We start from the raw sequence: 27,869 nt of genomic DNA, 5'->3' as shown, positions 1-27,869 counted from the left end.
TAAGGGCTATCCCTCCGCCCCATCCCTTCCCAAGTGTGTAGGAACTGTGCCATGTAGTGTAAAGGAGAGAATCTCTTCTCTCATGCTTCTCCCCCTTTTCCTCGCAAAGTGCTCTGATAATGTAACCCAGTAGCTAGGGATGAAAGCTTGCCACAGACTTTTTGCTTGAAGATCACAGGTTACCCCAGGCTCCTCTATACACCCAGGACTGGTCCATTGGCTCAGAACACCATAGCCACAGATCCCTCAATTCTAGAGCGAATCTCCGAGGCGCTCATGGCTCTCAGGGGCTGTGGCATCCCAGCTGCCCCTGAGGACATGAGGGGGCTGCAAGCCAAGCCCTCTCCTGGATAGTGTGGTATCTGGCCGCACACAGGGGCAGCTAAGCAGTGAATTAGGTACAGGACTGAGACCAGGGGTCTCCTGCATTCTAAGCCTGGCTCCGACACCAACTCCCTCTTATCGAGATCATTTAACCTCTCTGCCTTAGCTCCCCCGTCTGTTAAATTGGGTAACAACAGGTAACTATCTTGCCGGATGTATAGTGATGATTAAGTACCTAGGGCAACATTCTGGGACTCTGATCCTACATCACTTAGGCATTTTTGAACATTTTACCTTTAACATTTGTATATTGCTATATATCCAGGGTGAAATACTGCCCCTACTGAAGTCACTGAGAGTTTTGCAATGGGCCAGGATTTCACCTTAGGTATATGGCAAAATTCCTGAATGAGCACAAAGTCCCTCCAGTAGCTAGAAACCAGCAGGCTTCCCAGAGTCCTGCCTTCTTTGGATAACTGTCTATTACAAAACTTTCTGCAATGTTGGTGCCTATGTACACTGGCCAGGACAAACAGCTGGGTTCCATGTTTGCAGCAGGAGGCTGGGGTAACCTTCTGATTTCCACCATGACCACCCACAACACAAACACTCCACATGTCAGAAGCCAGTTAAGTTTGAAGTACACCCCAAAGAATCCACTCTCTAACTCTTCTGCAAATCATCCATCCTGCTCTGTGCACTGGGGTGAAACCATGGTTGCACTGGGGGGAAGAGGCAGCACAAAAACGTTCCACCAACTTACCCCCAAACTGCTCTGGCTAGTTTTGTCAAATCCACACTCCTGGAAGGAATTTATTTATCCACAAAACAGGTAGAGCATAGGTTGCAGCCATGCAAGTTTCTCTTACACCACGCCACCAATGTGCCTCCATTAATCTGGAGAGACCACCTTTAAAGCAGTACATTCTTTATGGCCCATTCCATCCTCAGCCTCTCAACTGAATCTGCTGACTAAGGTTTTGTAATATGGGCATTTTTCTCTGAGGAACTGGAGCCATCAACTCAATTCACACGGGCCATCAGAGCCATTGGATGGGAACCAGTTTTCGGTTGTTCCAAAAATACAAGCTTTGCCCAGATTTGAACCATTGACCTAGCGTTAAAGGCTGCCCCACTGCCAATCCCCTGAGTCATCCTGTCCTTTTGGCACACTGGAGTTGGATAGGATGTGACTTCCCCTTCTTGTTGGGCTCCCTGTCCTGTTCCAGAGACACAGCAGTAAAGAAAACAAGAATCAATAGCGACCTTTGTCCAAGAGTTAAAAGAGAATGGAGGAAAAATAAATACCATCTTCTAATACCTCTGGTAAACTCCCATTTGATCCTACTGTATTGGAGCTACAGAATTCCCTTCTTTCCCATCACCATTCAGTCACAATTTATCATTCTAGTGGCGTTTCTTGGTCTCTATGTGTGTTTCTATCTGTCCAAAAGCAAGACACTTCAGGCAAACTTGTTTCCTCTTTGATTGCTTTATAAGGGCAACGTCTTTGGTTTTAAAGTTCCTGATCTTGTCCGATGTTATAACGACGCACAGGAAACAGCCCTATGTCTTGCTGTTGTGTTCCAGAGCCTATCATTGAATCCCCACAAGTTCAGTTATTGGGGGTGCATTGACCATCAGTTCCTCGTAACGGTGTAGGAACAGCTGTAGTCGGGACATATAGGAGTCCTCGTTGTATGGCAGCTTCTTCTTTTTCAGGTACTGGGAGACTATGGGCTTGATCTAAAAGGGAAAGGTAGTATTAAAATGGCACAGTAAACTCTAATGATGATGACTTACATTTGTACAGGGCCTTTCCTCCAGAGCGATCACTAAGTCCTTTGAAAACTATGCAAGTAGGAATCATGTCGCCTACTGCCAAAATGTAGCCAACTCTGGGGTGGAATGCAAAAAAACTGCTTAACAGTAGCTAACACTACACAATGGCTTAACTCAGGGAATGAAGATGAATACAGTATCCAACTCGAGCAGCAAAGGGAATTTAGATGAGTTGGAATAAGGGCAGGATATTGAAGCTGACGCCCTTCTCTTGTCATAAGGGTCAGACGACCACAAGCGCTCACTACTTTGATCTTGCACCTCACCTGAAAGCTAGGATCTCCGCCATCCTTCCCTCATACCATGCTGGGGCACTGGTTCAATATTGGCATAGAGGGAAGCGTGTCACCTACTGAACTACCAACACCACCTTTTGCAGCACCTGAAGGTTTGTTTGTTTTTTAGACCTCCCAAGCCTGACCTTGCTCATCTTGTGAGATCTGACAAGGACACTGCCTTGAGTTGGTATCACAGTAGCACCATGTCTTTATTGTTACTAACACCAGAAGTATACATGGGACTGTAAAATTAGAATGCTGTGGCCTGCACTGTGCAGGAGGTCGGACTAGATGATCATAATGGTCCCTTCTGACCTTAAAGTCTATGAGTCAATGAGTCTATTAGTAAATGGTGTCAAACAAACACAGTGTAGAGATGGGCCTGGATTGCAAAGTACAGATCCAGATCTCAGCTTTCCCAAAATTTCGGGGTGTTTGGATCTAGGGTTTTGGTTGGAGCCTACATCTAATACACTGCAAGTGGACAAATGAACAGAATACAGGTCAACCATAGCAGGTGTATGATGATTATAGCTGGAATTATTCACAGATTAGGCAGGACCTGAAAAGCTTTCCCAGGAGGAGAGGGGGGACTTTGCTAAACACTCACTGGTAGGTTGTTACAATAATAAAGCACAACGTCAAGAATGGAGGAAGGAGACAATGGAAGAAGGTTGGAGAGAAGATTGACTAGAGTGTGGGGAGGAAGAAGAGGAGTGGGAGGAAATGAGGACAGAGGTCGAATTAGAGATGGAGTTATGGAGTGTTCTGAAAATGGGAAGGAGTCTAAAATTAATGAGGAAGCAGAGGGTAAGCCGGTGCAAACAGAAGAGCGCAGAAGCATGGTCAGATCTGCAGGTTAGGGAAAGAGGCTTACCACCTCCATTTTAGTTAACTGGAAGGGGGAAACACAAACTTATCTCCTCATTACCTCTTCCCATGCTCATCAATCTTCTCTATGCTAAATGGCACTTCCCCTCCCTCCACACACCTTCTGGATGTGCCCTCCTTTTATCTCTTACCTTCAGGCACATGTTGTCAGAGAGGTTTGGGAAGAGGTGATGCTCCACATGGCAGCTGATGATTGAGTGCCCAAAGGACCAGTCCAGCAGGGCATTCCGGGGCAGATTCAGAACTCCAAGGCTCATCAGGTGAATCCGCTTGGGCTTCTTATCAGCAGAGAACATCGGGAGGCCAATGTGCTACAAGACAAAACAGGAAGACTATGGCATCTCTTCCTACAGCAGGCAGATAGGGAGCAGGGCTTCCTGAGGACAAGGGTGGAATCCAACTGTGTCAGGCCAGGGCAGAATAGTGGCAGTTTCTTGAACTCCTCATCCTTTTCTGTACATGATCTTGTGAGTCTCCTTCTTTATGGGGATGAGGAGTCCTCATAAAAGGTAACAGGCTGGTGCCATCAACTGGAATGCTCTAGTTTCCCACTCACTACTTACAGGTCAAGCATGGTGTGGAAGCATTCACACACTGCTCCCACACATTATCCCAGGGCCACCCATTCATGGCAAATAGAAAAGAAGCTTCTGTGCCAGAGTCCAATAATACTACAGTAGCTTGGAAACACTAGCGGCTTCAGAGGGGTTATCCTGCCTAAATGTGATCAGAATCTCACCATCTATAAGCATTTCATCCTAGGCCTGTCAAGATAGATCTATCAGTGAATCCCCAACATGCAAGGACTACCCACTTTTGTGGTTCTATGCACCTGGATTTTAAAGTAACATCTTCTCTTAGTGTGAGAAGGGGCCAATTGTGATCTCATTTACACCTGTATAAAACTGGATAAATTCCACTGAAATCACTAGACTTGTTTCATTTTTACACCACTGTAATTAAGATCAGAATCCAGCCTTCTGTGTTCATTCTCTCTCAACTTTCTGCACACTGCTATGCCAACTGACATCAGTCTCCTCGACATTTTGGACCTGAGTCTAATGTGATGTGAAATCAGTGCAACTGAGGTCAGAATCGGGTTGTTTGTCTTAAGTTTATAGACACTTCAGTTGCCAAAGTCAAAGTGACAGCTATTTAATTAATACAGGGAGCTTTGCTTTGTTTTGTTTCCAAGGCCTTTGGTACAAGCTGGAGTTTGCGGTCTCTACCTGGAAGATGTTAACATGGATGTAGGGGTGGGCCAGGAGAGATCGTGTGATCAACATGCAGATGAGGGCAGACCGCACTGATTGGAACCCTGAGACATTGACCAGGAGCCAGTAATGGGAGTAGAGCCCAAGAAACATGCAGCAGAGGGTCCGGAGAGCCGTTTTCAACTCAACATCCTTCAGCAAACCTAGGAAAGAAAGAACAGACAACGTGTAGGACAGCAGTCAATCCCTCCCCACATCTTCCAGGTTACCCAGCTGGGGAATAATGCTGTAGTGCTTATATTCTAAATCCCAGGATAGGCGCTGGTCAGTCACAATGTACAAATTCCACGAGCACCTGATCCCAGATCCACTTCAGCACCTAAGGTTCCACTGCCTTTCAGTGGAAATTTTTGAACAGTGTCACCAAGGGAGCTGTAGGACATGGATTTGTTTCTGGTTTAACTTGATTATTGTTCTAGTCCTGAGACAATGTATGGGTCAGATACTGAAGACCTTACTAAGCTTCAGCTGTCCTTACTCGGGTGAAATTCCCCACTGAAGTCAATAGGCGTTTGCTTGAACAAGGACCGAGTAAAAATTAAAGGCTAATTCTGCAACTCTTACTCATGCTGAGTAGCACTCACCCAAGCGAGTAGTCTCATTGATGGAATGCTACTGCTACTCTGCAACATGAGTTAGGGTTGCAGAATCAGGACTTAAATAATGACCTCAGAATTTGGTCCTATATATGATTTTTCTGCAAGCAATTAGCAGCTGTTCACTGCCCATGGTTGTGTGTTGGCCTCCTGTAGACTGAAGAGCTTCCATACACTATGAACATTGTATTTCCCCAGTTATCATCCAGTCTCTTCTTCCAATGTCTGCACCACCTGATCCCATTCTTCCTACTGAGACCATCTTCTTACACTCCCTAGCACTGACACCAGTACACTTCAAATATTTTCCACCCCTTTCTTTCATTATATTCCAGCCTAGCATGCCCCTGACCAATCCTACATACATCTGAGTAAGGACAACAGGATCTGGCCTGGGTAAGGGCTTCAATGTTTGTATAATGCTTTGAAGATCTGAAGAAGTATATAAAAACCTGGATCCTGTTGTCCTTATCTAGGCAAAATACCTGCTGAAGTCAACGGGTCTGAGAATGGACTGAATTAAAAATAAATAAGGATTTCAGGCACTTGGCCCATTGACTTCAATGTGAGATTTGCCTATGGTCGTCAGTATTTGACCCAATATATTTAAATATGGAGTTTTTGTGAGTGCATTCCTTTCTGAATAAAATCTGCTTCTCAAAAGGGTCCCTTTTGTGCCAGTTTAAGAATCAAGCAGCCCTGCAGATGGTTGTGGCAAATGCCTTAGTTTTGAGCAGATGGCCCAAAGGACTTCTCCTGCTCCTTCCTACTGTCTGTTATACACACTTGCCCTGTCTCATCCTAACTTAGATGGTAAGCTGTTCAGGCAAGGGACTGCATTTGTACAGCTCCTAGTACCATCAGGCCTTTAACCTGACTGCAGCTTCCATAATGCTGATAATTGTATTTCTCTTTTGGGGCCTTACAAACGAGTTTAATTTTTAGTTTAAAAAAAAAACTTTTAGGTTTTAAACAATACTTATAGAAGAAAAATATCTCAGAGGAAAGCAACATACCAAGTGCCACTAGAGGGGTTAAAATGGGTATAGCAATGGGTGCAATGAACATGTAGACATATCGGTTCAAGAAAGGAAGCTTCCAAGTACTGGAATCGCCTAGTCTGATAACATTAGTGTAACCGTGGTGGAGTTTCACATGGTTGTAGTATGCCTGCTCTGCTGTGAAAGCCGAGCAAACCTGGAAGAGAAAGAAAAGAGAATGAAATGAAGAACAGCGTGCATGCAAGGATCAGAACATGGCAGGTACACAGCATTGTCTCACTGGGATGACCTCACCATAGAGGTTCACATTCAAAGCCTTGTTATTGTCATGCACTAGGACAAGATATGATGTAACTACACTCGAGAAATGCATCTGTTGTCTGCACCACATATGCAGGAGCATTGCCAGCTTTTTTTGTGCCCTAGGCAGTGGAAGGTCCCACCCACGAAATGGCGCCCCCAACAGAGGCGGCAGAAGGTCCCGCCCCCAAAATACTGCCGATGGCCGGGGCGGCCAAAGATCCGGCCGCCACAGTCGCTGCCCCCCAAATGTTAGCGCCCTAGGCGACCGCCTATGTCATCTAATGGGGCCCTGCACATATGCCTTAAAATGCTATTGAAGCTGCATGATACAACCATGGTAGATAATTTCTGGAGTTACACAAAGATGTGTACTTTACAGCTGAGGACAGTACTAATCTCTAAGGTCATTTACCATGATAAGAACATTCCAGTTACACAAAGAGTTATTCAGGTTTACTGATTATCAGAGACAGGCTTTAGCCAAAACACTGAATCAAACAACCCCCAGCTTGAGGGTAAATTGAGAGTGAGAGGCAGAATTGAGGGTCAGGCCCAGCTCCATTAAGTGATGCATCTAGTGATCATGTATACCTTTGGCTGTTCTGAATGTATGAACTCTTACACAGTTAGGAGCTCATGTCTGTGCCCTAACTGATTGGAAAGCTAATTTCTCTTCATTTTGGAAATTCCAAGTTTCCAGTATGGTCTCAGAGTTGATGTATGACCTTAATATGACAAGAAGATATTATAACAAATCTGTGTTCACTTTATACTTCCTGGTTATCACTACATTGCACACCAAGGCCATTTGCAATTTTGCAGCACCAGCAGAGATAGAACTCACTTCCTCCTGCTTCAAAAGAAGCACAAACTCCTGCCAACTGAGCCAAGGGAGAATCTCTGGGAATCATCAACAATACAGAGACTACAACACATTCCTAAACAGTTCTGATTCTGCTCAGAAGAGGGCAGTGGTGTACATACTTAATAGCCAGCAGATTGCAGTGCTCATTCTATCTATACAGACAATCTACAGTCAAAAACATGTTTTTCTCGTTCTGCTACAGTGTTATTAATTTAAAAGAATAAAGTTAGTTAGCAGAACTAATTTGTTTTTAAAAGTAATTTTTTTCTCTGACTATATCTGTCCCTTGATTGGAAAGTGCTACTAGTTCAGCACCATTAGGGACTGGCTTTTGAAATGAAGATTTGATCCCAGGAGCTGATGTATTCACAAGTTATGGATCAGCGGGGCAGGTGGTTATCAGGAGAAGACTGGAGAGGATTGCCTTCATTTCCTTTTTGCATTTTCAAAATCAAAAAAAAATCTCCCCCCTCTTTGGAGAGGAATGTGGCGGTTAATACACTGCAACTTGTTGAGACGCTGATTAGAGCTAATGTGCCAAATTCTGATCTCAGTTACACCCACATGAATCGAAAGTAACTGAATTGGCAGTGTAGCAAGCTCCGGGAGGGAGTGGGGAGGAGCAGGAACATGGCACTCTCAGGGGAAGAGGCGGGGCCGGGATGGGGATTTGGGGAAGGAGTCGGAATAGGGGCAGAGAGGGGGCGGAAACTTTGGGGAAGGAGTTAGAATGGGAGCGGGGCAGGGGCGGGAAGGGGCAGGGCAGGGGTGGAGTCGGGGCGGGGCCAGAGGCTGAGGGGGGTTGAGCACCCTCCGGCGCCCGCAGAAGTCGGTGCCTGTGCACATATTCACATACACCTGCCATGCAGGGATGCAGCAAACCACCCCACATCCATACAACGCTACAAGGTGTAGCTGTAAAGCTTTGCAGTGTTCTGCCTAGCTATCTAGGTTTTTATAGTCACCCAGCACCATGAAATCTGAGCACCTCCTATAAACGTACACTCCGGAGCATTCTCACACATTGATTACATACCTCGAGGAAGAATATGGCCCACACTTTCCCCCAAGACTTGGACTCCGTCAAGGCATTGTGGCTGGCCAAGTGGCTTCCTTTCACTGTTACAGTGTGGTGCACTATGCCCAAGATGAAGATGCCCAACAGGAAGAGAAGGGCATTGTTTGAACGCAGACACAGGAACCCTAGAGACAGAAAGAAAACCTTGGAGCTGATAAGCCTTCTAGACAGTCAAGATCAGACCAGTATAATGGCCAAGGCAAGACCCATGGGGGACTGCTTTCCCCATAAGAACTACAGCTCTCCTGGGCAAATGAGATCTCATGCTGAAGGAGTCTCCATTTTCCTTCTTCTCACCAAGGTAAAGTGGAAATCCAGGTACCCAGTTCAGAAACAACGGGGATGAGGGCCATAAAAGCACCTAGCTACATTGGCTGACTATCCAACTCGCTTTTCCCCCCAAATTTAAGGGCAAATGCTTATGTAGTCAAAGTGCCCTGCACACACCAGGGGATTCTTGCACTCCTCCAGTCTCCCCCACAAGCTCCCTGGGCATTACTCTCCCATCCCCCACTATTTCAGGGACTCCCAGCAACTCCCTGCCCCCCTCATGGGCTCTGTGTCCCTCCCAGCCTTCCTCCTCCCTACCAGGATCCCCCATTCTTCCCCTGTCCCGTCCCCCGCAACCACAGAGACTGTGTGTGCACCTTGTGGATAAACATGACTAAAACACAATTCCTAACCCCCCCCTCCGCACTGCTAAGCCCTCCCCTCTCTCTCTTTTCTCAACCACTGTGGACAACACCATCATCCAGGCCCATAACCATGGGCAGCATGGTGCATAGGCTGGGGAAGGCCCTGCCCATGCTCCTCCCAAAAGCCCTGCTTGTCCTTCTCCCATGGCCCCAGCCCAGGCAGGCTGGTCCTTTTCAGGGAAGCAGCGTGCTGGGGCTAGGGCAGCCAGGACCTGGGGTGGCTGGGGCCACCCAGCGTTGGGGGGCCCCAGGAGCTGGGACGACGCTGCCTGGAGCTCGGGGGGGAGGGCTGGAGGTGCTGGGGCTGCCCACCCTGTGCTTAGGGGTATCGGGGGGGGCACATACTGCCCGCCCTGTGCTCGGGGGCTGGGGGCGCCACTCATCCGGCACTGGGGGCTCCGGCGGGGGAAGGGGGCAGGTCCTTGGGTGAGGGGACGGGGCTGGCCGGGGGCTAGCCTCCCGCAGCCGACAGGTCAGAACCTTCAACCTGAACCTCTCTCTGATCCTCACATCCAGGCTATATCTAAATCTTCTCCCGTCAACCTAGCTACCGCCTCTCGCAGAGGTGGAATTATTAAGCCAACTGGAAAGTGCTCTCCCATCAGCTTAGAGCGTCTTCACCAGACACACTACAGTTGCACAGCTGCATCGGTGCAGCTGGGCCGATGCAAGTTTGTAGTGTAGGCCTGCAAAAGGAAGCAGCAAGATTTAGAAATAGCCTAGATGTGAGGATCAGAGAGAACACATATTGCAAGGGACTATTGAAAGTGAAGTGGCCAGTTAATACCTCTCCAGTCATGAACGAGGGAGAAAATGGAGGAGTAATGGGTTATAATTGTTGTAATAAGCCATAAATCCAGTGTCTTTATTCGCTCCATGATTTTCAGTGTCTAGCAAAGTTATGAATTTAAGCTCCCAGGCTCATCTTTTGAAGGCGGTGTGCAGGTTTCCAACAGAAGGTGTTACATCTGCCCAACCGGAAAGGTCCAATGACATCAGACTGACTATTGTGGGACGATAAAGAGGACAAAAAACATTTGTTGTTTTGTCTCTCCTTCCATGAACAGAAGTCATGCAAGTGGATTTCTCCTGTCAGCTGAGCTTGCAGCTCAGAGCACAAGGTAAGAGGAAAATAAAAACCCCTAACAAGAAGGAACTGGATCTCTATGCTGATTGGACTTGGGGGGGATGCGGGGGAGGGCGGCAAGATTTATTAGGCACAAGCAAGGCATCCCATGATGCCTACAAATAACTCCAGAATGGTTAGGCTGTTGGTGCTGAAACACTGCCCATCACGCTGATCAATACTGTGTCATTGTTCACTTGTGTACATACACACACACACACCGTCTATATCCATCTGCTGTCTCTTATCTTATATTTTGATTGTGAACTCTTTGGAGCAGGGACCATCTTTTTGCTCTGTATTTGCACAATGCCTTGCACAGTGGGGCTTTTGTGCATGACTTGAGCTCCTAGGTGTTACAGTAATACAAATAATAATTCCTTATTTTCCCTCCATGCCCCCTTTTCCTCATTCCACCCTATAAACTGAGGAGTATTGTTAATGGCTGCCATCAATTGGCTCTTGATCTATAGACTATTATAGGTGGTTGAAGCAGCTGGCTCTGCTAACCAGATGCCAGGGACTCCATGTGTCCCATTTCCCCCTTCCAATTTTTGCATTTCCACCAAAATCAATAGAACATTCCCTAACATTATGGAATTGATTGGAAACAGCATTCATAAGGTATTGCATTGCATCCAAACGTCCAAACAGAGAAATGCCCTTACGGTGAGTGGAAGTCCTCGCAAGGTTGGTCAAATAAACAGTGATGGCAAAATGTTCCAGAGTTCTGGTTCAGCTCAGCTAAGCAGCCATAAACCCAGGTCTCTAAGTCCCCCCCTCCCTCCTTTTCTCCTTGTGGGTGACCTCTTTCCTTCCACATTAAAGCCAAGGCTTTGCTCCTCACTTTTAAGGCACTCCATAAATCTGTTCCCTACATCTTAATCTGCATCTCCAGCTCCACCCAACTGCACCCAAGGAAGCTTCCCTCCTAAGAGCTCCCTTCATATCTCTTTCCCCACTCCTAACTCAATGCCATCTGTCACGCTGCTTAGTATGCCTTGGCCAACACCAAACTCCCATTCGTTCCTTATTCAAAACACTTCTGAGAAGCTACCCAACTCTTGCATTTTCTAGCTACAATCACACCGTTATGCCTCCTGGTTTGTACCTGATTATATACCGAGACTAAGCTCTTTGGGGCAGGGACCTGTTATTTGCTTGGCACTGCAGCTCCCCTATTACACAATGAGGTACTCTACAACGATCTGTAAGTCCCGAGAGTCTTAATTAGTTCATACTCAGGTAAATTCCCACTGGAATCAATGAGAGTCTACCTAAATAAGGGCTGAGCAAGCCCTCTACACAGGGCCAAATACTTACCCTGTTTTTACCGGGTTCCTTAGGCAAAATACCCACTGAGCTAAACCCTGAAGGGTGCTGAGTACATAATTAAAACGCCCATTGCCATCAAGGGGTGTTACAGGTGCTCAATCCCACCAAGAATTAGGCCAAAGGGGAATTTTGCCTCAGAAAGGACTTCCAGATGTAGCACAATACAACGAGACACATACATGAGAGCAGCAGCTTCAGCACCCTACCAGTCCCTCAACCCTGAGCTGAAGTGAGTGGGTTAGAGGTGTAACGTTATTGACTTCAATGGGATACATTTGGCTCATGCTGTTTAGATGTAGAATTAAGCACAGGCTGCTGTCTTCATAATTCCATCCTAATGCAACACTTCCAGGAGATGACACCTCACTAGCTCCCAAACTGGTTTAGGGGCCTGTGAAAGAGGTGTGAGCACTGTTTGTAAGGCGTAGAAGCACTCCAGTATAACTGGGCCAACCTGGAAATACCTGTCCCAGGATGAGTGAAGAACCACCAGCCACAGAACAGTGCAACACCTACGCTCGCAGCTGGTTGCTTCTCGTACCTCTTATTCACAGCAAAAATTTATGCTCACTGGCTGCCAGATGATGAACGAGGGCCTGTATTTGCCATTCTTGCACATCCTGAGAGAAGCTGCAAGACCAGCTCGGCCTGTAGTTAAAAATACATCTCTCCTCCATCACACCTACCATCAGAACCATAAGAAGTTACTCATATAAATACAATAACAAAGCTTCCACGGGAGGGCTGAGCTCCCACTTTGAAGATCTCACTGGGACAGACAGAGCTAGTATTACATGGCAGCCCAGTAGTGCTGAACAAGGAAGGTTTCCCCAAATGCACATCTTTGCATTAAAGGGTTAAATCAGAGAGGACAGAGGCACTGAAAAGGCTGCTGCCTTGGCATCCCACTTACCTGAAGCTCTGTGCACTTAATCCGGATCTGCAGGAACAATTACAAGCTGCATCAACTCCTTAAGCCTGAGCAGGTTTAAAGCACAGGTACTGAAATGATGCTGAACACAGTTCAGCTCTACTATATTCAGGTTCTTATGCTGCTCCCATCACCACAGTATCTGAGGCCCTTTTGCCTGGCGCTACACTTGCAGTTAAACTGCTTTCAGCACTGGCTCAGCTGTGCCCGCTGCTGACCCCAATTGTCACCAACAGCTAATTGTGTTCATATAATGCAGATCTCGGACACCATCCCCCGCGGCAGCTCCCATGGGGCAGTATGGGAAGTAGGGCTTTGGAACACGGGGGCAGTACTTGGAGGTGCCTTTCGCCCCATTAGCAGCAACACATAAGTGGTTAATAAGCAGTTGAGCTATCATGCCTACTAACACAAAGAGAATACAGCTCCCTGTGTTAATGTGTAATGAGAAAGCAATAAGGAGACACAGGGGCCCTTCCCTTCCTTCCCTTAGTTGACACAAACCTTCCCACTTTTACCTGCAGGAAGGATGAGGAAGTTCAGGGTAATGATAGAGTCATCTATGCCATGTCTCTCCCACCAGCTGCTTCTCTTCACCACCTGCTGCACCAGCTCAGAGAGCTCCCCCATCAGGGCTTCCTCACGTCTCCCCTCCTCAGGCGGCTCCGCTTCCTCCTTGGCACCTCTCTGAAAGACCCTCGGCATCTCTTCTTCTCCGGAGGTGTTTCCATCTCCATCCAGGACTGGATGATTTAAGGTGGGCCCTGGATCCTTTCCTTTCGGAGTCACCTCCTGCTCTGGGGGACCCGCTCTGCTGATGCCAGTCTGCAGCTGTTGTGTTGGATCTGCAGTCTCTTGACTTGGTGTGTCCCCTTGCCCCAATTTCTCACCTTTCTGCTGGGCATTTCTTCCTTCTCCTGGGGGTTCTGGCTGTTCCACTCCATGGTTTAGGGGAGAACCTTTTTGCAGCGGCTCTATCCTGGCTGCTCCTGCCTCACTTGGCTGCTCTCCCTTCTGTCTCTCTTGGTACAGGTCCTGATTCTCCATCAGCATCTCCTGCCATGGCTCCATCCCCCTGTAGAGCACAGGACACTGCAGAGTGATCCAACGTCCCAGTACCTCTGCAGGATCAGATAACAAATGAGCCTGTCCCGGGAAGGGCAGAGGCAGCAGAGAAATGCAGCTGGCCTTGGCAGAAGTGCCACAGTGTGCAATCTGAAATGCTTGCAGACTGCAAGCTCAAATTGCTTAGTGCTAGTAATGTGTAGCTGGCTTTAGTCCCATCCCTAGACTCTGCCCCTTTCTCACCCTCATGTGCTTCTTCCACGCCCTTTCTGACTCTGTCTCCCTCATGGTGCTGCTGTGTCTGTTGCCCTTGGCTCTGTCTGTCATGAAGAATAGCTTGTGCAGGCAGGCAGGAGCTCTGCTGCTCTCACCAGAGCCAAAGGACGTGAGAAGGGCAGCGATATAAAAAAAAAAAAGTGACTGCTCCTATAGAGGAGCACAGAGCTGTGCTGGAGGCAAGAAGAGGGAGGACAAAGAGAGCAGCCAGAGACACAGAACAGCTGGGGGAAACCTTGTTTGCATGCCGAGCATCCTAGTTAGGAAGGACAGTTCCTATCCCAGAGCAAGATACTCATCATATTCCCACTGTCTCTCCCTAAAGCTCCTTTAGCCCCAGGGATTTTAAAGGAGTTACAAGGCGTGCTCCTATTTTTCTCTCCAAATGTTCCTACATATAGGTACCAAATACAAGCGGGTTTAGGAGGGAAAACAAGGGGCAGGGAGGGGAAAGAGTTAGCAGCAGCATTAACCCATTTCTAAAAGCAGCCATCAGCATAGTACCGGGATCTGGGAGTTTGTAGCACAAGGAATGTGCCCGGGAAGGGGGGGGGGGAGGGAGGGAAAAAAGGGGTAGGAAAAAGAGAATGTAATAAGAGATGGGGCTAGAAAGACAGGCAGTGGAAATGGTAAAGGTGGAGAAATCCACTGGTGGAAACTACTGAGAGAAACACCAGCGGTGTATCTAGGCCAGAGGATAGTGTTTCATTTACTCCCAAGAGAAGAGGAGCCAGAGAAAGCACAGAGGGTACTGGGTGGATCTGTTGTCTCAGGCTCAACAGCCTTTAATGAGCAGATTAAGAGAAGTCAGGGGTGAGGGATGAATCAGGGTTACAAAGAGACACAGCCAGATGGGTGCAGAGGTGTTCCAGTACCAGAGATCAGGTGCCAGGTGACACATGCACGTTCTCTTGCTCTCTGTTTCTAGTTTGCTCCCTTCTCTTCTGCAAATTGAGAGATTGAGGCTATGGGGTTTTGCCTGGCTAAAAACTATAGCGGAGGTCTCCTGTAAAAGACTTGTTCTTTGGGGATACTATTCTCCCTTCTTGCTGGGGACTTCACCCAGTCCATTTGGGACCCATAAGGAACATCTCCTCTGGGGTCCATAACAGCAGCACAGGCACATGCTGAACCATTAATTAAGCCAGACCCCCAGACCAAGAAGAGAGAGATCACAGGAACCCCCGAGGGGGTGAAGAGACCTTGGATTTCATAGTGGGTTGAAACAACCGGTTGGCTGAGCACAAAAGGTCCCCAGTAAACACATGCCTAAGGTTCTATCTTACAGCCCTTCTCCAGAGCCAATGCACTGGCACAACATCGTGACTGTGCAGTAGATGCCACCCACTAAAGGATTAATCAGCTCTCAGAACTTGCTACATAAGAGTCTCCTGCCCCCAGGCCATTGCTTGGATGTAGTAATGCCTATATAATTAATACCGTTGTGGGGGTGGATTTCTGGGAGAACCAGTCTCCGCTCAGAGAATGCTCTAGGTTCCTCGCCTGCTCCTGCCATTGAACTGAGTTTCTAAATAAAACATCTATTTCTCTCTCTAACGTCATGGCCACATTGGGGATTTGGCCCAGTGGCAGTCATCAGCGGCTGGCTACTGATGTAGCTCCTCCAGCACACATCTTTGGTGTAGAAAAGGGAGGTTGCTATGAGCCATGACTTGCACCTGTGCAGTTTACCCCGTTTCAAGCAGGGGTAAACTTCACTGATGCAAACTATGACTTCCATTGGCTTTGCCTGCTTACACTAGGGGTTTGCACTAGTGCAGCTACACTGAGGGCTAAAACCCCTAGTATGGACAAAGCCCAATTCACCTCCAGACTTTTATTATTGCTTCATCCACAACAGTCTGGCACAGCAGTATCCTTAGCTATGGCTCTGCTTTCTGCATACAACATTTTTAGTATTATTATTTGTATAACCATAGTGCCTAGCGGCCTCCTCAGTCATGGACCAGGACCCCATGTGCTGGGCACTGTACAAACACATAAAAGAACCCTGCTTGGCTGCCTGCTAGCTAAGGGGCAGACTGTAGAAGGAGACAGAGCAAGAAATACATTCCACTTTTTGTCTCATGGAGACTTTATATTTGTTCCTTCTTAGTGTGTTGTCTCCTTCAATCTAAAATAAAAATCACTTAGCCTGGGAGGTACAGCTGGTTGACCAGTAAAGGAAACCTGGTTCATAAGTATCTGTATGTGCAAAAATATAGAGTTTAGTTCACTCTGATTCACAGGGTCACAGTAGTAGTTATTCACTATTAGATTAAATTTACCCCTGTGCAGAGGGCTAGCACCATCTGCATTCCACTTAAGCCTTCAAAACAGAGCTTATCTGGGATGAGAGTAGAGCAGAGACCTCACTGGGATGAACCTCCCTTATTATTTGGACAATTATTGGGTCCTCTTGACATGTGAATCCTGAGTGTCATCATTTTAACACAAATGTCTATTCATTCAAAATTGTATTCTGAATGTTCATATTTGTCCCTCATTATCCACCCACTTTGAAAGTTTTAGTCATCAAACAAGGGTGGAGAAACAATACCATGTAACTTCCTGTGGGTGACCAATCGCACCACTCAACCAGAAAATAGCGAACAGCAAACGTGAACAGTTTGTGCACAATCAATAGGCTGCAAATGGTTTGCGAAAACTCTGGCGAACGCTTACATCTAGCAAATACATTCACATGACTAACAAGCAGCAAATGCCTTTAATAGTGTTTGCACAGTACCCCACAACTCGATCACGACTCAAGTCTTCGAGTACGCAGTCAAAGAAGTGCTTTATTAATAATCATAATCACCAAAAATGGAGCTAAATTCATGATAAACAGTTCAGCCAGTTCTCCCTAAGCTACATGGTTTCATCATTTGTGCATGGAAAGAACATCGGCCAAAAGGACAGGGTGGATAGTATTTTAAAGAAGAGAGGAAGAAAAAGAGAAGTAAAGAAACACGCCTGTCTCAGCAGAGTCTGACTTGTGCTCTGACAAAGTTATACCAGCTGTAGCCCCCGTGAGGAGCATCTAGCTTTGCTAAGCAAATGATTTAGAGCCACGAGGAAAGAAGTACGATGTTTATGTCAGAAGTTGGCTCAAAGTCATTTCCTCTCCCAACGGACCTTATGGCAACACAATATTAGGTGACACTGAATGTAACAAGCTCATTAAATGATTAGATTTTTATTCCCACAGCAAACATATCGTGGCTGAAAGATCATTTCCTAAGCCACAGATGACTCTGAAACAGCATCTGAATGTGCAGCAAGTTTAAAATACTCTAACTCTAAAGTGTGTGACTCTGGAGATACATTTGGACAGCTGAGAGATCATTTTGAACATGAACTCATTAGCAACATCCTGTGAAGCAAATTACTAAATGCTGCATGTGGAGGTGACATATCTTATGCAAGGACATTGGGTGACATTCACCCAAAGTATAGAAAAGCTGCACATGGCCTTCTAAACTCCGTATGTCCCCAATAAGAGCTTAAGTGGTGTGTTGTTCTTGTCTAGATTCTCTACATTTGGTCAAATTCCACCCATTATGATTATTTTGGAAAGTCCTACACTCAGCATGGAAAGGAACAAATGTCCACAGCCATCCAGGCTGTCCCCATTGGCTTACATTTGCAGATTCCAGCTACAAAGTCATCCCACACAAAGCCCCAGAAAAGTCACCCTATGAAAACTGTATATAAAGCAGATTGCATTTCACCCCACCCCACCCCCCGCCCATCATCAAAGAGTCAGAGATTTAAGAAATTCCAATGCTGGTCCACTTTCACAGCTAGGACATATTGAGAGAGCACATGAGAAAACGACAGTGGGGAAGCTAGCAGTGTCTTCATCAACACTAGGTTGTCAAACGCAGCACCAGACAAAGGAATATGATAACCAATAGGCCCTTCACGCATCAGTTTGCAGTGCAGTGATTTTGAGGATATTTTTTTGGAGGCGGCCAGTGGGGGAACATCAGGGGTGAGGGGAGTAACTGTGACAGTAAATTTAATCATTGGTCTCAGGTGGAAAGGTCCTGTTCATCCGAACAGCCATCGGATTGAGGTGCTAAATTCTGACTGCTCAAGAGTTAGCTGGGTCAGATGAGCCAGTGTCAGAATGATGTATTAAACATAGCTCCGAGTTCAAATCAAGATGGGCATATTACAAAAGGGACTGAGACTAAACTGTAGATTTAGACTGAGAAAACCATTCTAAAGCTTTTGAAAGTTAGACCAGTGCCTGACACGCTGTGGGATTCTGTGATCAACAACTCGAAAAGCTCAAACAATCATTGTTAATCCCCGTTCATCCTAATGAGTGGATCACACTTATTCGATGTGTTACCAAAGCAGAGGGCAAGTGTAAACGTGCAGTTGTTATCAAATGGCAGTGGATCACTACCAATACGTAGATTTTCACCCTATTCCTGTAGCTCAGGACTTGTTTTTAGATGTTAGCAGGAGATAAGGTGGGTGAGGTAATATCTTTTATTGGACCAACTTCTGTTGGTAAGAGAGACATGCTTTTGAGCTTGAGAAAGAGTTCTGTGTAAGTGCAAAAGCATGTCTCTCTCACGAACAGAAATCAGTCCAATAAAAGATATTACCTCAACCACCTTCTCTCTCGAATATCCTGGGACCAACATGGCTACAACACTGCATATAGCAGGGGTCATAAGATTATTATATAGGGGGTTCGCAAGCTGTCAGCCTCCACCCCAAACCCCGCTTTGCCTCCAGCATTTATAATGGTGTTAAATATATAAAAAAAGTGTTTTTAATGTAGAAGGTGGGGAGGTCGCACTCAGAGACTTGGTCTGTGAAAGGGGTCACCAGTACAAAAGTCTGAGAACCCCTGGCATAGAGCATATAGGAAAGATATTCGCCAAGATTAAGATTAGACTCATGGTTACCAGCAGGTGGCACTGGATAGGGAAACGAAACTGGTACTTTATTAACACAGTAAAAGGTTTCAGAGTAGCAGCCATGTTAGTCTGTATCCGCAAAAAGAACAGGAGTACTTGTGGCACCTTACAAATTTATTTGAGCATATGCTTTCATGGGCTACAGCCCGCTTCATTGGATGCATGTAGTGGAAACTACAGTAGGAAGATATATATATACACGCAGAGAACATGAAACAATGGGTGTTACCATACACACTATAAGGAGAGTGATCAGTTAAGGTGAGCTATTATCAGCAGGAGAGAAAAAGAACTGTTTGTAGTTGTAATGAAAATGGCCCATTTCCAGCAATTGACAAGGAGATGTAGGGAACTGGGGGGGGGGGGAATAAGCATGGGGAAATAGTTAGTAAAAGGGTTATTCCAATATAACAGGTTACCCTATTGTATATCTAGGTGCACCAGTGGGGTTTTTTCAGCACTTCGTAGACCGGATATTGCAAGGGCTAACAAGCGCCATGTATAATCTGGACAATGTCCTAGTTACTTGCTAACTGACCATTTATTATTTTCATTACAGGAGTGCTGAGAGGCCCCAATCAATATATGGATCCCACTGGGCTAGATGCTAGGGAAGTTAGATGCTCAAATATCTTTGAGGATCTAGGCCTAAGTGGCTGTTCAAAGTCAAACAGGAAATCTGTGGTAGAAATGGAGGAATTAACCCAAATTTCCTGGGTCACAGTCCAGTGCCTTTAATCATAAGACAATCCTTTCCCTTTAATATAAACTCTTTCCTTGGACCATGATTGGGCCTTCTGGCCACTCCTCTAATAGAAATACATAAATGTATAAATAAATTCAGAGATTCCAAGATCAGAAGGGACCATTGTGATTATCTAGTCTGCCCTCCTGTATAACATAGGCCACAGAACTTCCCCAGAATAATTCCTAGAGCAGAGCATTTAGAAAAACATCCAATCTTCATTTTAAAATCGCCAATGATAGAGAATCCATCCTGACCCTTGGTAATTTATCGCAATGCTTAATTATGCTCGATGTCAAAAATGTATACCTTATTTCCAGTCTATCTTCAACTTTCTGCCATTGGACCTCTCTCTGCTAGACTGAAGAGCCCATTATAAATATTTGTTCCACACATAGGTACTTAGAGACTGTAATCAAGTCACTCCTTAACCATCTTTGTTAAACTAAATAGATTGAGCTCCTTGAGTCTATCACTATAAAGCATCTTTTCTAATCCTTTAATCATTCTTGTGTTTTTTCTGAAACCTCTCCAATTTGTCAACATCCTTCTAGAATTGTGGACACCACAATAGGACCCAGTATTCCAGCAGCGGTTGCACCAGTGCCAAATACAGAGGTGAAATAACTACTCTACCTTTACATAAGATGCCATTGTTTATACTTCCAAGGATTGCATTAGCCCTTTTACAGTGTTGTCCTGGAAGCTTATTCATCCCTACCCCCACATCTTTTTCAGAGTCACTATTTCCCAGGATCGAGTCCTCCATTGTTTAAGTATGGCCTGTATTCTTTGTTCTTAGATGTATACATTTGCAATATTAAAATACATATTGTTTACTTGTGCCCAGCATATCAACAGATCCAGATCACCCTGAATCAATGAACTGTCCTCTTCATTATTTACCACTTCCCCAAATTTTGTGCCATCTGCAAACTTTTAACAGTGATGATTTTAGGTTTCCTTCCAGGTCATTAAAAAAATATCAAACAGCATGGAGCCAAGAACTGATCCCTGAAGACCCCACTAGAAACACACCCTTTGGATAATGATTCTGCATTTACAATTATATATTGAGACCTACCAGCTAGCCAGCTTTTAATCCATTTAATGTGTGCCATGTTAAGTTTAAATCTTTTTATTTCTTTAATCAAAATGTCATGCAGTACCAAGTCAAATGCCTTACAAAAGTCTAAGTATATTACATCAGTACTAGTACCTTTAGCAACCAAATTTGTAATCTCATTGAAAAAAAGATATCAAGTTAGTTTGACAGGAGCTATTTTACATAAATCCATGTTGATTGGCATTAATTATATTACCCTCCTTTAATTCTTTATTATTTGACTCCCATTATCAGCCATTATCTTGCCCAGAATGGATATCAGAATGACAGGCCTATAATTACCCAGGTCATCGAATTTACCCTTTTTAAATATTGGCACAACATTAGTTTCCTTCCAGTCTTCTGGAACTTCCCCAATGTTCCAAGACTTATTGAAAATGGTCCAGCATGCTGCTCAGTCAGATGTTTTAAAACTCTTGGATGCAAGTTCTCCAGACCTACTGATTTTAAAAATTTAGTAGCTGCTGTTTAACATCCTCCTGACATACTAATGGACTAGAAAGAGTGTTATGATAGGATTACATCATCTGTTTTCCCCCAAATACAGAACAAAAATATTTATTGAACGCTCCTGCCGTATTACTGATAATTTTACCATTTCCACCTAGTAATGGACCAATAAAATTATTAGGATTCTTTTTGTTCCTAATATACTTTAAAACTTCCTCCTTATTGTCCTTAATTCTGCTGGCCATAGATTTCTCCTTCTGTCCCTTTGCTTCCCTTATCAATTTTTTACTATTCCTAGCTTCTGATTTATATTCATTATAATCAACTTTCCCTTTCTTCCATTTGTTATATATATATTTAGTTTTTATAGCTGCCTTCACTTCCCCTCTAAACCAGGACCTTTTTTTACACCAATGCAGCCTTCTTCCTCAATTGTGGTTTGTGGCTTTTGAGGGCATCGAATAAAGTGTTTTTAAATCATTCCCAATTATCATTCACATTTGCATAATTAAATTCTTCCTCTCAGCTGATTTGGCTCATAATTGTTTCCAGCTTTGCGAAACTGGCCCTTTTAAATCATCAAGTATATAGATCACTGGTCTGGACTCTATTTTGTTTGCACATCATAAATGTGATCAAGTCCTGATTACTTGTACCTAGGTTACCATTAATTGTTAGGTCTGTGATCAGTTCCTCTTTATCTGTCAAGTCTAATACTGAAAGTCTAATACAGACTTCCCCTGGGTTGGATGCCTCACTGAGAGTTAGGCAGTTGTCATCTATAATATTTAGAAATTCCAAGGATGTCTCAGTACTGGCAGCATGAGACCTCCAGCATACCTCATTCAAATTGAAGTCTCCCATGATCACACAGCTTCCCCCACTCCCCGCACATTTCTTCTCTTTATGTCCATTGGTTCCTTGATTAATTTTGTTCTCAACATCTCCATTTTGTGTTGAATGCTCAGATCTTCCCTTTCTTTGCCCTCCCCTTTTGTTATCAGTTTAACAACCTCCTGACTATTCTAGCCAGCCTGTCCCCATGAAGACCGGCCTCTCTTCTACTAAGGTGGAAGCCATTCAAACTATACAGCCCCCTCTGTAGGTGCTGACTTCCCCTCTGCCCGATGGGTGCTCGAACTCCCTGGCCCTGCCCCATCCCGCCTCTTCTCGTCCCTGCACCACCCTCACCCGCCCCATTCTACCCCTTCCCCAAAGTCCCCACCCCTTCTCCGCCTCCTCCCCTGAGCGTGCCGCATCCCCGCTCCTCCCCCTCCCTCTGGGAAAGTCCTAAGCACCACCAAACAGCTGTTAGGTGTGGGGGGAGTCGCTGGGAGGCAGGGGGAGGAGCGGGGATGCGGTGTGCTTGAGAGTGGGAGAGGTGGTGAGGCAGGGGTGAGGGGAGTTTGGCTGCTGGTGGGTGCTGAGCACCCGCTAATTTTTCCCCGTGGGTGCTCCAGCGCCTATGGCCCCCTCCACTCATAGAAGGTGGACCAATGTTCCACAAACCAAAACCCTTCACCCCATACCACTTACCTAGCTAGCAGTTCACTTCCAGAATCTTCTGCCATCTGTTTTCCATAAAATAAATACATAAATAATGATAATAGCATCACCAGTGAAAGTCCATTGACTTCAATGAAGATGCACCAATGTAACTGGGAACAGAATTTGGCTCCAAATCTTCAGAAACAAAAAGATTGTGTTACCTTGATTCTAATCAACCAAGAAGAGCTGAGCTGATGTTGTAATGCTTGGTGCCTGTATGGGTGAAGTGCAATGGGAACCGGACAGGCAAGCTTGAAGAATGTTCCAGTTCTCCTATCTGCTTGTATCAACGAATTCTGCTTCATCATAAGTCAGCATTTATCTTCCTAATTCACTCCCCCAGACTCTGACTGTTGTTTTAAGCCCAATAGTCATGTTGGCATGGGACGCCACATTGATTTACTCTTGAAGCTGTTTTATGGCTTTTAATGGCCCCATTCTGCACCCGTTGAAGTCGGTGTGATTTTTGCCACTGCCCAAAGTACATTTTAAACATATGTACAGTATATGCAGGCCTTGAATGCTGACTATTTCAATGTGAATGATTAAGATGTACAGAAAAACAAAGAGCAAAGATAGTCTTGTGGTTAAGGCACTTGATTGGGACTCAGGCGCTCTGTCATAAACTTCCTGTGTGACCTGTGCAAGTCATGTGATTTCCCTGTGCCTCAGTTCCCCATCTGTGACAGCAAGATAATGATACTTCCTTTGTCTGTCTTTTGCAGTGTTGTAGCGGTGCTGGGCCCAGGATATGAGAAAGACAAGAGAGGTGAGTAATATCTTTTACTGGACCAATTTCTGTTGGTGTAAAGTACACGCTTTCAGACTACGCAGAGCTCTTCCTTGGGTCTGGAGAAGGAAATCACAGTGTCTGGGCCAACTCGTATTTAGCTCTGATTTCCTCCCCCAGGCCCAAAGAAGAGCTCTGTGTAGTCTGAAAGCGTGTACTTTACACCCTTAGAAGTAGGTCCAACAAAAGATACCGGTATTATCTCACCCACTTTATCTGTCTGTCTTGTCTTTTTAAATTATAAGCTCTGCAGGGCAGTGACTGTCTTATTATTGGCAAAGAATCCTGTGGCACCTTATAGACTAACAGACGTTTTGCAGCATGAGCTTTCGTGGGTGAATACCCACTTCGTCAGATGTAAGTAGTGGAAATTTCCAGGGGCAGGTATATATATGCAAGCAAGAAGCAGGCTAGAGAGAACGAGGTTAGTTCAATCAGGGAGGATGAGGCCCTGTTCTAGCAGTTGAGGTGTGAAAACCAAGGGAGGAGAAACTGGTTCTGTAGTTGGCAAGCCATTCACAGTCTTTGTTTAATCCTGAGCTGATGGTGTCAAATTTGCAGATGAACTGAAGCTCAGCAGTTTCTCTTTGAAGTCTGATTAGGGTTTACTCACCTTTTACAAAGAGAAACTTCACCCCTTCTGCATTACATTCAGCTAGGACAGTAAAACAAACCCAGCCAGTTTCATTTTTGTTTATAATCAATTTAACTGTGAAGCACAATGTGGCAAGATTTTTATTTCTATACTGAAAATGTTTAAACCCAACAGTTCCAATCTGAATCACTTGTGTCACCTATTGCCTTATACAGTCAGCACATAACAAGTAGCTGAACAGCATGGGCCAACTTCTGACCCCCTTTACGTCAGTGCAACCCCACTGACTTCAATAAAGTTGTGCAGGCACAACTACAAGTAGGATGTGTACCCATCTGTAGAACAACAAACTACAGTTTTGAAAGGAAAACAGCAAAGGCTCACAAATCCTTAAAATATATGGCAGCTTGCAGGGGTCAAATATAATCCCCAGATGCACAGCGCAGTCCTTCCAATAGCAGGCTCCTCCTTCCACAAATCCTGCTGCCTGGCTTTTCCATCCATCCTTAGTAACCAGCTTCCTCTGCTGCTGTTCAGAGAAAGCTGCCCTAAATACAGCACCACCTCACTCCCTGCTGATTAAACAATCCATCCACATTTCCAATTAATTTCATCAAAGATAGGGGGGATGGCGAGTGAATTCCACAGTCAATAGTCACTACAGGCCAAATCCTGCCCTCCTTGACACCCATGCAGCCTTACCAGTTCCAAAGATGGGTGTAACTGAGATCAGTATCTGGCCCTGCACGTCTTCCCATTGGGGATTCAAAATCTCCCTGCCATTGCTGCTTCCTCCCTTTTCACTCTGTTCCCATGTCTACTGAGATCTAGTTTGTTTCCAGACCAGGTTGTCACCATTCCGTCCTTAAAGCTCAAATCAAGCTCATGTATAAACATGGGAATCTCTCAGGCCAATACAGCAGTAACATAAGTAGTCACATAAGGGCAGAATATCCCTGCTGCACCACCCCTTCCAAAGGGGACAGAAGAAGGCGCACAGCAGATAAAACAACTTCAGTAAAGCAGGCTTCATGGGCCAAATCCATCCTTGTTGTAACTCCATTGACGTCCAAGGAGTTAAACCAACAGCGAATTTGTCCCACAGATTTCAGTGGAGTTGCACCCATTACGTCAGGGGTGAATGTGACTGGAGAAAGAGCCTTGATTATATTACACCCTTCGGTTAGTTTCTTTCCTGGTGTACATTCCCTATCCCCCCCGCCCGTTATCTAATGCAGTTTCTCAACGACTGGTCCATAGACAGACACTCGTCCCTGAGATCTACCTGACAGTTTAGGAAGGCAGCAAGCCTGTCCCTGGTCTCAAAAAGATTGAGGAAACACTGAAATTCTAATGGACCTCCGCTTTACCACTTCACATAGTTAAACCCATTTTCTCACCAATTTGCATCACTGTTTACAAGGAGTAAGTTACACCAGCTTGCAACAGCCAGCACCATTTATGTCACTGGTGATTATGGCCCTACATTTCTTACACTGGAAGAGACTATTTTGATTTATTTTTATAACTAGGTGCTACAGACAGCGACCCGGCACCATCTGAAGAGAGGCCAGGGCCCAAGCACACTGCATTGGCTGCAGACCTATGTCTCTGTGTGCGTGCGCTGTTGTCACTGGGACTAGGCCAACGTACAGCAGCTGAAGATCTGGCCCTACCCGTCCGCTGAAGGGTGCACTCAGCTGGCAACGTGGAAAATGTTAATTTTCTACTAAAGCAGCGGCCTGGTTCCCCCTCGCCCTGCGCCTTGGCCCGTCCGTCACGCCGGCAGACAGCGGGTGTAAAACGCCACCCGATCAGCGCAGAGTTCTGCGCCGCGAGAAACCGTCGCCGAGCCCCCGAGCAGGGGGCCCGGGTGCGGGAGAGGCCCGAGCCTCTTCCCTGCAGTCTCAGGGACAGCGGCGAGCCCAGGAGGGGGAGGCGGGGGCTGCCCCACAGGAAGGGAGCCAAGGCGAGGGGGGCTGGAGGAGACGGGGGGGCAGCAGGAGCCTGACGGCCTGAGTGGGTTCTGGGGCAGGGAGAGCTGGGCGGGGAGCCTAGCACAGCCTGAGGGGGGGCTGGGGGGCTGGAGGACCGGGGGGGGCTGCTGGAGGACTGGAGGACTCCTGGGGGGCTGTTAGGTGATTGGGGGGGCAGGGGAGGCTGGAGGGCCGGGGGCAGCCTCCCCCCAATACTTCCCCTCTCTCCACATGTCTCCCCTAAACTGTCCCTTCCCAACCCCCATCCAAGCCTCTCCCCTCCCTCTCGGCCCAACCCTACCAGCGCCGCCTCCTCCTGTGTGCCGGGCCTCTAGGTTGCCATGGCACCAGCAGGGGGCGCACAGAGAGAGAGAGAGAGAGAGAGAGAGAGAGAGACCGCTACTAAGAGGTCATTTGGCCTGAGGCCAGGCATCACAGTGGCCCCCAGTGGCCAGATAGAGGAACTGCATCTCCGCCGGATGGTCCCGCTGGACTAAAGATATAGGTGGGAGGTGACATAAGAGCTCATACCGTGCTTGATTCAAACCCAGGCTGGCGATAGAAACCCTGCCAAGTCTATCCTTAGGGCTTGTCTATCCACAAAGGTTGCACTGCTTTAAGTATACCAGAATAGTTATACCCGTGCAACCACGCTAATGTGGACACAGTTATACCACCCGAGCTAAGGGTACGTCTACACTATAAGCACAACAGCGGCACGGCTGCAACGCTGCAGCTATGTCACGGTAGTGTAGACATTTACAACAGTGATGAAAGGGGGCTTTTTGTCACTGCAGTAAATCCATCTCCTCAAGAGGCGGTAGCTAGATTGATGGAAAAAAATTTTTAATCAGTCCTGAGCAGAGTAACTAGCTTGACCTACGTCTTAGGTGTAGGCCAGGCCTTAGTCCCATAAAAGAAGATAAGATGGATTTTTACCTCTACAACACCAATACAACTGTGTCCACACGAGGGGTCGTACCTGAATAACTAATTCGGTTAAAAAAAATCACTCTCCTAATCAAAATAGTTATACTGGTGCTTTGTCCTGACCATGCCTTGGAAACTTACATTGCTGTGGCTATAAAATGGATACTTAGCTGCCTAAGACAGGAGGCTAGATCTGATTTGAGTTATACGCAGGGTAATTCCAATGAAGTCACTCCAAATTGGCACTGGTGTAACTGAGATAAGAACCTGGGCAAAAGGCATCACTTTTGTAAAAGCAGACTGCTCCAGGCCAAAGTGGGCTGAGTCCTCAGGGGACCGCGAAATTGAGAACTCTGGAGGTAGGTTACTGACTAGACCAAGGGCTGTGATGCAACTGAATCTGGTGTGGAGCTGCCCAGCTAACTGTATGAGCAGTGCAACGGCTACCCATTACCTCAAGACATTTTCCTGTCTGTTGCTTGGACACAATGCTACCCAGAATGCTCTTGTGCAAGGCAGGGGACCGTACCATGGGAACAGAGTGTAGGGATGGATCAAGCTGGAAATGCTCCTGGGTAGATTACGTTGGTTGATCCTCTGACTTTTCTTAAGCCTTGTGTTGGGCAATCCTGCCACTTACCAATTGGGGAGTGGCCGTGCAAACTCTGTTGCATCACCCTGTTGGCTCCAGTCCCAAAATCAGTTTCCCAGCTGCTAGTGCAGTCGCTCAGCCCTCACCGATCAGAGAGATAATCACCCTGGATCACACCTTTGCCCAGCATTACTGATGCTGTTAAAATGAACTTTACAAACAACTGGGCATGGGTTTTTTTATTATTATTTTAGGCCCTACACGTGTCTGGGTAATTCATTTAATGCCAGGTTA

The 27,869-nt window shown here is 46.1% G+C and overlaps 1 protein-coding gene across 10 annotated transcripts in view; it reads right to left on the bottom strand.

Annotated features, from left to right (window-relative positions):
- Positions 1 to 1,107: 1,107 nt before the first annotated feature.
- Positions 1,108 to 27,869, bottom strand: part of FADS6 (fatty acid desaturase 6) — a 51,893-nt gene continuing 25,131 nt past the window's right edge. For 3 of the 10 annotated variants that reach the window (XM_044983708.1, XM_044983709.1, XM_044983705.1), the window contains 6 exons: positions 13,058 to 13,614; positions 8,411 to 8,577; positions 6,222 to 6,402; positions 4,565 to 4,752; positions 3,467 to 3,646; positions 1,108 to 2,070 (listed from right to left, as the gene is read on the bottom strand). In XM_044983708.1, coding sequence (XP_044839643.1) covers positions 1,921 to 2,070; positions 3,467 to 3,646; positions 4,565 to 4,752; positions 6,222 to 6,402; positions 8,411 to 8,577; positions 13,058 to 13,610 — 1,419 coding nt within the window. In that variant the 5' untranslated portion in view covers positions 13,611 to 13,614 and the 3' untranslated portion in view covers positions 1,108 to 1,920. Of the gene's footprint in view, positions 2,071 to 3,466; positions 3,647 to 4,564; positions 4,753 to 6,221; positions 6,403 to 8,410; positions 8,578 to 13,057; positions 13,661 to 19,877; positions 19,925 to 21,984; positions 22,024 to 22,680; positions 22,716 to 22,853; positions 23,204 to 26,354; positions 26,407 to 27,869 lie in introns of those variants that run through there. The other 7 variants (XM_044983701.1, XM_044983702.1, XM_044983704.1 and 4 more) reach the window with 7 other exon arrangements.

This window comes from Mauremys mutica, chromosome 12 (assembly GCF_020497125.1).
Source record: "Mauremys mutica isolate MM-2020 ecotype Southern chromosome 12, ASM2049712v1, whole genome shotgun sequence".
In the NCBI taxonomy this organism is placed as follows: Eukaryota; Metazoa; Chordata; order Testudines; family Geoemydidae; genus Mauremys; species Mauremys mutica.
This window is presented reverse-complemented; position numbering and strand designations above follow the sequence as displayed.